At 39.0% G+C, this 12,611-nt stretch overlaps 1 protein-coding gene across 1 annotated transcript; it reads right to left on the bottom strand.

Annotated features, from left to right (window-relative positions):
* Positions 1-428: 428 nt before the first annotated feature.
* Positions 429-896, bottom strand: LOC145591929 (uncharacterized). Its single transcript, XM_081648409.1, has one exon. It carries the CDS (start codon positions 894-896, stop codon positions 429-431), a length of 468 nt encoding a protein of 155 aa, XP_081504535.1.
* Positions 897-12,611: the final 11,715 nt, after the last annotated feature.

The following is a 12,611-nucleotide window of genomic DNA, read 5'->3' as shown; positions in this document are numbered from 1 at the left end:
CGGGGTAGTAACATTTGTCGAATGAAACCAGCGTCCAGCAGCTTCTTTACTTCAGCTGTGACCGCCTGATTTTTCTCTTCTCCATGATTTATCTTTCTTTGCTAGACAGGCTGAATAGCCGGATTCACGGCTAATTTGTGGATGGCTAGGTCTGGACTGATGCCCGGCATTTCATGAACTTCAAAAGCAAACACATCTCTGAATTCCTTCAACAATTTTACTAAGTCATCTCCAAGCAAACCCATAGCCATAATTTCCACTTTGACCGTCCGATCAAGATGCTCTAGGTCGAGCACTATGTCTTTATGATCGCCGGTCGGCTGCGGCCTCAACTCCTCTAGCCGGCCGACGGTCAATAACTGCTATGCATGCTCTCTTTTGATCGACTTGCGTTTCTGGCCGACCTAGTATGCTTGGAGTGACCCTTCTTATAAGTTTGGCTTGGACGATTTTCCTCGTCCACGAGCGGTTGGCTTCACGGCCAGCTGATTACATTCCTTTGCCATTTTCTGGTTTCCATGAATGGAACCAATCTTCCCATATGTCCGCTCAAACTTCATCAGCATCAGATGAGGGACGATTACTGCCTTTGCTGCTGTTAAAGTAGGGTGACCGAGGATAACATTGTAGCTTGTAGGCTCTTTGACCACTAGAAAGCAGACAACCATATCCCTTCCTTCTCCTTTCTTCCTAAATCGGACAGGCAAGTCAATTTGTCTGACCGAGTGGATGATACTCCCGCCAAATCTAAGTAGTGGATGAGAAATATCCCGGAGGGCATCTTCGGGAAACTTCAAGTTCTTCAAACATCCTAGGTTGATGATGTCAAACGAGCTGCCGGTATCTACCAGCACTCGACCGACCTTTAGGTTGGCAACCTTTATGATGAATTCCATGGGATCATTGTGAGGGGCTTTAATCTCGCCTCAGTCTGACTCGTAAACCATCACTTCGGGGAAAGGTTCGTCCTTCACCCTTTCAGTATGCATCACATTCTCAAAATTCTATACATCTTGCTTTATTCCTTTCATGGTTGGGTCGCCTGCAGCAAAGCCGCCTAATATAATGGCCACAAACCCTGAGTCAGTACTATTCCCATTATCTTTTTCTTTATCACTCTTCTTCTTCTTAGATTTGTTGTCTGTCCGAGTGTAGGTGAACTTAGACTTCATAACGTACAAGTTGAGCATGCCTTTTTCGGCCAGCTTATCTAGAAACCTCTTCAAGTTGTTGCAATCGTTCGTGTCATGTCCTACATCTTTATGGTAATGACAACACTTGTTCTTGTTTCTATACTGTGCTGATCCTCTCAACGGCTGAGGCTTCTCAAAATCGAACTTGTCCTTGATTTCCATCAAAATTGAATAACAATCTTTGTTGAATTCGTATTGAGGCTCATACGTCTTGACTTTCTTCGATTTCGTCTGTTGGCAGTCGGCCACCTAGACCTCTTTTCTTTTATTGTTTCCTTCTTTCTTTTTACCGGGCCAGCATTTCTTCTCAGCCCCCTTGGCCAGCATTTCTGCTTTTGTAAGCGAACAAAAATCAATTGCCTCAATATAGGCTTCGGTTTCCCGTTAAACACCTGCTTATGTCCGAACCTTTTTTCTAACCAAGTCAAACTTAAAGCCATTATACCTTAATCCTCGGAGAAACCCCGAGTAGGCCATTTCAACCGGCAGATTATGAATTTGTGCTTTTTCTTGATTGAATCTCTGGACGTATGAATGCAACCCCTCGTTCTTTCCTTGGATGATAGCTGCCAAGTTAAGACTGGTCTTCCGGGGAGGTATATTGTAGGAGAAGTTTCCAACAAACAATAGACTGAGAGTTGTAAAGAAATTGATGCATCCGACCGATAGGCTATTAAACCAATCTAGCATTATGCCCTTAAGGGTGGCCGGGAAGCATCTGCACCAGGTGGAATCATCCACACTTTGCAAATACATCAGATTTCGGTACGAGGTGACATGCTCTTACAGGTTGCCCGTACCATCATAGGCACCTACAAGCACACTTTTCACCTGCGCCGGCTAAGGAGAATTGAGAATTTCTTGAGAAAACAGAGGCGGCTTGTCACTAAGATTTAACAAGCGCGTTAGCCAATCAATGGGCTGATGTTGTGCGGCCGGTACGGCCAGGTATGCTGCCTGGTCATGCGGCTGGCCATATTTCCCGTACTGTCCTTAGACAGGGGGATTAGGCGGCAGAATTGCATTAAAATTCTAGGGCATTTGATATTAAAGCGGTTGAACTACTGAAATTGGAGTTGGCGTATGGTGAGCTTAACTTCTGCTGGTCCTGGCCGAGCTGGTATGCTTGGAAAGGGTGTGGTATGAGAGATCATCTGGCATGGTTGGGGTGGAAGAGGTGTCCGAATAAGCTGCCTGCTCCCATTGCTTGTGCCGAATGTATTCTCTCGCATCCTTTCAACGTCGAGACGGCTTAGTTACTTCCTTCTGAGGTTGTCTGGTCTGCCCCCCAGCCTACTTTGTTTTCTCAAGGAGCCTAGACACATTCTTCCGTGGCACCCTTGGTGACCGTCCGGGTCGGCGGAATGGGGTATTTCCAGCATCTTCAGCACTAGCAGCCTTAGTCTGAGCTTTCCTTTGAGGGCCTTCTCCTTCTCTCCTGGGCATTTACCTAAAAGTAGAAGGCATCTTACTCTCAAGTTCCTTTTGGAACTTGCTTAAAGCGGTCTGCAAAGAGCCAGCAGTTACCAGAGGATCCTCGACCTCATGAAATGAGGCGGTTAGAGGATCACTGGTGTTTTGGGTAATTTTACCCATGCCACGTGGGCCAACCAGATCGTGACATGTGTCATACCCCGATTAGTCAAAATTAGACCAATCCCCATTTGACACGTGTCATTCCCAGAATATGGGAGAAAAGACGGCCTTCAAGGGCCCAAATCTCGAGAAAGCCGTAATTCGGCGCAACCCAACAGAATTAGGTCAGAGTGACCTAATTAGGGGCACATTTACCAATGACCCTATAAATAGGGAGATTTCCCCTATTTTGGGGACACCTACAATTAATTATAGCATACCTTACATTCTCTGACATTAGAGAAAACACCTGATCTCGATATCCGAGAAGATCCTCTTTACTTTCCTTACCTTTTTCATTCTCCTACGCGTTCTAACTTGATCGTCGGAGGCAGAGCTCCTACCACCCGGAGTATTCGTTGTTTTGCAAGTACAGGCGTAGTCGGATCAGTCTCTGAGCTGTAATTCTCCCAAGGGACAAAAACACCCAAAACATTTGGCGTCGTCTGTGGGGAGAGTACCTCAAAGATGGTTTAAGAGTCTATACCACCGCCAGACCCCAGCCGTCCTACGGTTGATGGGGAGGTCTTTACAGACCATGAAGACAACCATGATGTGGACGTCGAAACGTATGTGGCCTCTGACGGGTCACTCATTACTAAACACATCCGTTCCAGGGATAAACTGGAGCGAGTAAACAATGAAGTTGGTACCAGAAAATCTGTTGTACCACCGCCTGGTAATACCTAGGCGGCAAGAGGTTAGGCTCCAGTCACCAGAGACGAGCTCATGAAATTCATGACGAGTTTCAAGGGTGAGATAAAGGACCTGCTTGAAAAGAAAATGGCTGGCTCTAGCAAGGGTCAGCCGGCCAAAAAATCTCCTCGAGATGTGAGGAAGAAGTCAGTCAGGGACAGGCAGCCTACTCCACATCCCAAGGAGAAGACTACACCTGCCCTTGACTGGTAAAAGATCCTTCTGCCCCAAAAGGGCACAAGGAAGGTCATCCGTGCTGTTCAGCTGGATGGCAGCAAAAAGACATACACCGATGCTCGACATGTCATCGGGCAAAATTGGAACCGGCAGCTGTCTGAGTCAACCTTTACCTCGAGCTTTCCAGACAGCTTCAAAAATACATCCGTAAGGAATACTCAATCCTTACATGAGAGCCATACAGGAGGTAATACCGTCCACTCTGGCCCTCAGGTGATTGGGAATGCACCGTACGTACCCCCTGTGGTCTACGGTCCGTATTCTCCTCATTTCATGCAGCCAGCCCTCTTTGGGGGTCAGGCGGCATACAATGTCCAACCTTTGGACTGGTAGCTCCGTTTGCTCAAACTTGGTGAACAGACTTCTGCGTTCACCAAGGAGATAACCGAGGCGGCACAACCGGCCAAGGTTAAGAATGTGTTGGTTGGTGCCTATGATGGCACCTCCAACTCGGAGGACCACCTCATGGCCTACTCCAACCTTATGGACATGCAGGGGTTGGAGGACGCTATGTGGTGTCGCTGCTTCTCGGCCACCTTGAAGGGCATAACCCAACAATGGTTCGGCAACCTGCCAGCCGGGTGCATTGATAGCTTCAGGAAGCTTGCCTTCTTGTTTGCCTCCAACTTCTCAATGAACATCCCTGCCAAGAAAACAAGTCTTGACTTGAGTACCATAAGGCAGGGAGAGAGAGAAGGGCTTCGCTCCTATGTCAAGCGGTTCAATCTGGTGAGAATCCAGATCCAAGGGCTGTCTGACGAGGTAGCCTACACAGACTTCTTCAAGGGTCTGAAGGATGGGTCTACCTTTAAGTTCGACCTTGTCCGAAAGAGGGTCTTCACCCTTCAAGAGGCGTTGATAGAGGCGGAGAGCTTTATTCAAGCCATCGACCTCTGCTCGTCCAGCCATTAGTCGGGCTCCAAGAAGTCTGACAAGCAAAACGAGAGTCGGTCTGCTCAGCCGGCTCAGAAAGCTGAAGAGAGAAAAAAGAGAAAAGAAGTTTGGGCGGTTGATGAGCCTAATCAGCCGTCCAAAAAGGAAAAGAAAGAATTCAAGCCGTATGTCTCACGGTATAAATTCAATAAAGACTGCTACACCATCTTTACAAAGGTGTAGGACCGGCTGGCCATTGAGAAGCCGAATCCTATGAAGAGTTCCGTTCAGTCGCGGAACAAGAATAAATTTTGTCACTTCCATGAGGAAGTAGGCTATGACATCAACGACTGCTATAGACTCAAGCGGACGTTGGACCGTCTGGCCGACAAGGGCTTGCTGAAATCCTATATTTTGAAGTCCAAAGCGGTTTCTAAGGCGAATCCGGGGCAGTTGTCTAAGACTATCTCGCCTACTAGTAGCTCGGACATCGACAAGGATCCGGTCTACACTATAGCAGGCGGATTTGCATGCGATGGCCCGACCATTCAGGGCACCAAGGATCATCTGAAGAAGATGATTCACTCGGTTGATGATGGACAGACGTCTACCAACGGAACATTCCCTGATGTCCTCATCACTGAGAAAAATCGGGGTAGAGTCCGCCGACCGCATGACGACCCAGTCGTCATTGAATGTAGGGTCGCCAACCAGCTGGTTGGCCAAATCCTTATAGACACGGGTAGCTCCTCTGATCTCATCAGCTACAAGTGTCTGTCCAAGCTTAGCTACAAGCTGGACAACCTGCGCGACGTCTCCCATCCACTAATTGGCTTTGGTGGAGGGGTCGTGCACCCAGTCAGACAAATTGATCTACCCATCCGACTGGGGCAGAAGGGAAAAGGGAGACATATGAACGTCCGATTCTTGGTGGTTAAAGAGCTGACCGCCTACAACATCATTCTTGGCCGACCCACTCTGAACGAGTGCAAGGCCGTCATCATCCCAGCTCTCATGCTTCTCAAGTATGAAAAGGATGATGGCTCTGTTGGCTCCCTCAACGGGGATCAGAAGACGGAAAGGGAATGTTACCTCTCATTTGTCAAACCAACGGCTGCTGCAGCCGGATAGCGGAAGGAGCCAATAGACCTTGACGATGTCAAGGATCCTGATTCACCCCCTCTAGCAGCCACAAAGAAAAGAAAAATTGATTAGTTGCTAGAGGTGAAGAAGGAGAAGAAATAGCATGTAATACCCCGTATTTTTATACGTATTTTCCTAATTAATTATTATTTTCTAAAAAGAGTATTTTAGTAATTCAACTTACTATTTAAATCTTGGAGCCAAAATGATATTTGAATTTTGGCGCCAAAAGTATTTTAAAAACAAATTATTATTTTGGATAAGATTTATTATCCATTTATCCTATTCTAAAAAACCGAATTATTTACGTATTTCGGATATTTTAATTAAAGCAAAATATTTTTTTTAATTAATTAATTATTATGGTCGAAATTACCTAATAACTAGCTAGGATTTTCGGTTTTTCCATGTATGGAAAATCTGATTTTTCTTGGTTATTTATTGGTAAATAATTGGTATTTAATTAATTAATTATTTAATTATTATTCTATATTATTTATACAATTATTTTATTCCTTAAAAACCGAGCAAACTATTCCTAAATATATCTAGAGGAATCTGAAAATTAGAGTTATGGTAAGCTCCATATTTTCGGCCCTCATGAAATATTTTGGGGGAATTTAATTGGTAAAATTATATTTTTAATTATCTCCCAAAATCTCCTATTTTCCTTGATTCTAATTCTTCATCTTTTTAATATCCAATCATCATATTTTCTTGCCATTCATTCTTCTTAATTATTCCCCAAGTAATTCCAATTTCCTTATTATTTTTCATGACATACATACCTTCCATATTCAAGTATACACAATCACCTTAATATCCAAACTTTCCTTAATTCTTTTACTCACTTCTCCAAGTAATCCCTTAAACCCTACTTACCATAATTCTTCCCAAATTCTCTTGCCATAATTCTTGCATGAGCTAGCCTATAAATACCCCTCCATACCTCTCACATTCTTCACACTAATTCTCTTCTTTTCTTCTCCTCTTTTTACACAAATCATCCCGTTTATCTTTGAAGCCAATTTTCGGGCACTTCTGGTCAGTTTTTGGGGTATTGTTGTTTCACAGAAGATTGTTTCCTCTCGAAAAATCCTTGAGGTTAGGCTCAAGAATCACCCAATTAGGAGTTATCAAAGGAGTTATAGCCTTTGCAAGTTCTTCCTATTCTTTCCAACGAAAATCCAATTCTTCTCTTTTCCTCGGTTTCTTATCTTTTCTTCTTCTCTTCTCTTATTCAATTATTATTATTATTATTATGGGGGATTTATAAAAAATTATTATGAGTAGTTTTAATTATATAAAATCAGATTTTTTAATGATGTTTATGTTGAATTAATTTAAAAGGTTCATGTACATATAGTTGGGAGGTTTTAATTTAAATATTTGTGATTATTTGTTAACCTTATATTGATTAAGGTTATATTTATTTATAGGGTGTGTTCAATCAAGAATCTTGAGGTTCCTTTTGTGTGTTTTTGCTAAGCGAGGATCAAGGTACGTTAGATGGTTAGATACCTTGAAAAAGATTGGTTTGAATAAGCATGTTTGAATGATTTCTTGTGATGATTGAATTAAATTGAATTGAATTATGATGATGAAATAAAAGTATGTTTAAATAAATTGGTTTTGATAAGTAATTGGAGTATCGATTTTATATCATGCTTTGAATGATTAAAATTATTATTCATGTTTTAAAAATGTTTGATATTGAAAGCATGTTGAATTTAATAAAGGAGTTTGAATTAATTGGAATTATTGGATTTAAAAGAGGATTTATTGAATCATTGAATTAAATTTATTATTAATGCTTTATAAGCATGTTAGTAATCCCACTATGCGGATTTGGTTTATTGATAAGGCCTTGGACTTTATATGACCGGGTTTTTCCTCAAGAATAGCCTTGTAACATAAGGAGACTAGCTTGGGGGGTGTGCACACTTGGGAGAGGAATTGGTTTAATTGGTTTATTATTGAGGAATTGGTTTTTAATATGAGGAATTGGTTTTAAAATAATTGGTATTGGTTTTATTGATTATTGATAATTGAATATTAGGAATCGGTTTTGAATCGTGAGTTTGGAATTGTTGGATTAACTATTGGAATTGATTTCAAAAGCATGTTGGCAAATAAATTAAGTTTAATTATCTTACACTTACCGTAATTAACATATTTTGCTAACTCGTATTTCTTATTTGTTTTGGTTCGCTCTGTTTACCGTAATGGTAAGCAGTGTTATTTCAGGTGGAGTGAATAAATTGATGCATTGGAGTCCCGGGATTTGGTTTCATCTAAATTAGGAGTTTTGGTCTTGTATTTAATTTGAGTACCCGTGACATTGGTTTCTATTTATTGTTATTATTAATAAAGAAGAGTTTTGAAGTTTCCTCTGCAAAGTATTGGTTTTGTTTAATAAGTTTGAGTAGCCTTGCGTAATCACGCGGCGGTAATACGCCTAAGTCTATCTCTACTGTATAATTATACGTATTATACTAGTATTTCCGCAGAGGGAGATTTGGGGGTGTGTAATACCCCTTATTTTTGAAACGTATTTTCTAATTAATTAATTAATTAGTATTTTCTAAAAAGGGAATTTTAGTAAATTTATTATTTGAAGCCAAAATGATATTTGAATTTTGGCGCCAAAAGTATTTTGAAAACTAATTATTATTTTGGAAAAGATTGATTATCCATTTATCTTATTTTAAAAACCAAATTATTTACATATTTCGGATATTTTAATTAAAGCAAAATAACATTTTATTAATTATTTAATATGGCCGAAAATTCCCAATAATGAGTTAAGGAATTTCGGATTTTCCATGAATGGAAAATATGATTTTTCTTGGTTAGTTATTGGTAAATAATTGGTATTAAATTAAATTAATTATTTAATTATTTATTCTATATTATTTATACAATTATTTTATGCCAAATTCCTGTTCATCTTTATGATGAACGAAATTCGTTCATCTTGAGGATAGGATGGCCATTATAATTTTTTTGTAGGGATACCAATGTAAAATACATCAATGCTTTGTCACACCATACAATTGTAAGTGAATACAAATTGTCTACTCTAATATCTCAATTATTTCTTTAATTTTGGTTGAATTTGAATTTTCGTTGTTTATCAAAAATTAATGGAGTTTATTTTTCATTGTATACTTTCTTGTAGTGTTGAATTTAATAATGGGCAAGTGTGTCTTGAAATCTTTACAAGTTGAAAACAAAGAAGTAAGCCGAAAAAATTTAGGCATTGTGTATATCATTGTTTATTTAATAGTTAAATTTGATTAAGTCTACAAAATATGGCGAGATTAATGCAAATAACTGGTGACAGGTTCGGGTCGGCATCTCTTATAAGAATTTAATTTAATTGAATCCAGATCTGTTCAAGGTATAAAACTATACTTCTGCATACGGCGTTGATGGTGGATACCGATCAATTAACTGATGCCATTTTAAACAAGTCATCCCTCAATTTTGTAGGATAATAGGTTGAGTCCTAGGGTGTGGTGAAGGCAGCCGGGCGAGTATTGAAGGAGCAATCTGTTTTAATTTGTCGAGTAAGGGCACGTTAAACCTTTGTCCTTGTTTTGTCTACTTCACGCCTTTGTTAAGAGGATGGATTGGATAGATTGTGATTGTATAATCTCCAATTCACTAGCATTGTTGTGTTGTTTGTTTTTTCATAGTATTTTATTTGAAGTTCTTATTTTATGTAGTCCATATGTTGGTTATAAGAACCTAGTACGTAGTGGCTAATTATCATATTTTCTCTCTTGAAATGTGTTGGTTAATACAAGATAGTGCAAAGGTTGAAACTAAAAAACATTTGGTTAGATGAAAGATGATGGTTTTCATGTAAGTTCATTTAAATTTTTAAAATTTGACTTTCAATGCTCTCGATATACAAGTCTGAAATTGTCCATGACTATTTTGGGAAATGTATCCAGCCTCCTAATATGAGTTGCCGCATCCACTGCTTAGGGCGCATATGTAAGAAGTTTGACGTTAAAAGGACTAGGTGGGTTACCGAGATGGGATTTGGGGGACTACTCCATTTAGTATCAGACATGCATATTGGATAATGACAAGGATAGACCCTTTGAATAGAAGCATAATTGCCCCGGATGGGCGTGTGTTTTCGTTTTCGAATAATCAAGTTCGATGGATACTAGGAATCCCTAACGGCAGCAAGCCTATTCCAACTTCAAAAATGATGAGTTCCGATGAGCGTGATAAAGTACAGCATGTGCTTATGAAATATTAAATTGAGCAGAGGTTCAGGAAATGTTTACACGTCCATAGGTATCCAATTAACAACCCAAATGATGGATAGGCTACAGGAAAACTTTGGGACGAAGATGAAGAGGAATTCAAGACATTATTTCTTATTGTTGTGCTGCATATGGTGCTTTTTCCAACCCAATCACCTCGACTCGGTTCAGATTTGTTACCCGCCTTAAGTTGTGCAATGGATTGTGTAAACTATGACTGGTGTGATTTGGTGTTGAAGAAATTGATGGACAGTGTATCAAGTTTTGCACGTCAATTTTATGCAAATGGCTTTGCAGGAGGATGTGGTGGTTGTGCCATATTTGCTGTGGTGAGGAACGATAATTCATTAGATGCATGTATTATGTGTTTGTCTTTTTTTTTTAATGTAAAACCATATTTATGTTCTAATTTAGTAGTTTATGGATGTACATATTTTCTACCTTGATCGATTAGACAGACATCCAATACAATGGGATGAGTACCCTAGGATCAAGGTCTGGACCATGACGGAAATAGGCAAGGCGACGAAGGAAGATCGCAACCGGTTAGGTGATTTTGGGAAGTTAGGGGTAAGGGATTGCGAAGTGTTGCTTTTATGTGTGCAGATAATGATTTGCGCAAACATGTTTAATATTTTGCGTTACAAATATTATATAATTGAAGTATGATGTGTAAACCAATTTTTTGGTTAATCAGATGTGTGATGTTGCTTATGGCGAAAAGCACAGGAGAATAGTAAGAGACAAGGAACCTCCCAGCGGGATAGTTGTTCATGAAGTGTGTACGCCTGTCAAACTGATCGTATTCTTTTTGTTTTCAAAAAATAGATTATAGATCAGCTAAAGCTTTGGTACAATTTGTTAAAAGTCGTGTGTTTTGTGTCTACAGGATGTTTCCACCTTGATTGTATCATCAAGTGAGCGGTGGAGTAGATCAACGTTTCGAGCAAATAGGAAGCAGCGACGACTCTGCCATACAGTGAAGTTGAAGTACAACAATGTTGATGACTCTACAAACGATACATAGATAGTTATGGAATGTACTCCATGCCAAACAAGTGAAAAAACTCCAGTCCAGTATGCTTTGGAAACTTTTTTGAAGCCCTTTGTTAAAATTTGTACCATTTGATTACATGTTGTAGCTTATCCTATATTTCTGTGCTTGGTGGCTGCATAATCTAGTCTACCTTTGGATACAATTAGTTCTTTACATTCAAATGATTTGGACAACACGCCCAAATTGTAGTTAGGTCACAAATTATAAAGGATATTTGAGTGTATTGAGGACCCTGATACGGGGCTATCAACTCATGTTGTGATTTGATATTTTGATTCCTAAGGTCCCAGAGTTCGTAATTTGATGGATTGGTGGGTACGGACGCTTTTCTGTAGGGCCCATTCAACATATGGTGATAAATCTACAAGGTCAATATTTAGTAACTAGATGGGCCTTATAATTAAATACGTAATATGTACGGAACTTAATGGGTTTTTGATTTTGCAGACGAGACCAAATAAGATGGCCAATTCATTTGATGATATAGTTAGTTCTATTTTAATATAAATTGATTCTTATATATGTATACTATTATAAACGATTTACACTCAATCTTTTTATACAAATGGGAAAATGTAAATAGAACAGATAATTTTATTTTTTTTAGGACAAATAAAACAGTTAATTAAAACCTGTTTTGTGATATGTAAGTGTATATATTTTTGGCTGAATATACATTGACCTCGGACTAGTTGCATTTAAGATTCTGAAAGCACTAGTTGTATAAAAAATAAAAAAGAAGGCTCAGTATGATCAAATAAGTTTCCTGCTGTTCGGATGTGATACTCCAAGTATTCATCATGGAATCGTTAACAAATGAGGAACATATAATTTAAATCGGTGTTTAGTAAGTCTTGACGGGACGCTTTAAGGTTTTGCATTGAACAAAATGAATTTTATTCGCAATTCTGCCTTAACAAGTGATCCTCGAAAATACTGGGCTGGGTGTATTGGATGTTGGGCTGGCCCATTACTCACACAGGTATGAATACCTTTTCATTACATTAGCGACACTGATTTTGATTCTCTATTACACCAAATTTGAATGGTAGTAATGATAATTTTTATATCTTAATTTAAGTGTTTTAAGGATAACTGCACTAATAATGATAATTACGAATTATTTTATGTGTTATAAATTTGATAATAATGATACTGTCACATTTGGTAGTTAATATTTTATAAACAATCTTCGTTTTTTGGAAACTCTAATATAACTTAGTTTAAGTTAATTATACTTCCTCCATTCCTTATTACTTGACCCGCTTTGACTTTTGCACTATTCACCACTCCTCATTTGTCTGTCTTTTGAGAATAACATGTAAGAAAAAATATATTCATGTATGATATTTTTGGATTCGTCTCAATAAGTACTATCATAATATATAACTTTTATAATTTTTACTTATGGAGAATTTAAGTTATCGATCGTTAAAGTTTTTCATTGGCAAGTGTGATAAAATAAACAGGTCAAGTAAAAAAGAACAGAGG

The sequence above is a fragment of the Chenopodium album genome, chromosome 18 (genome assembly GCF_948465745.1).
Source record: "Chenopodium album chromosome 18, dcCheAlbu1.1, whole genome shotgun sequence".
Classification (NCBI taxonomy): Eukaryota; Viridiplantae; Streptophyta; class Magnoliopsida; order Caryophyllales; family Amaranthaceae; genus Chenopodium; species Chenopodium album.
This window is presented reverse-complemented; position numbering and strand designations above follow the sequence as displayed.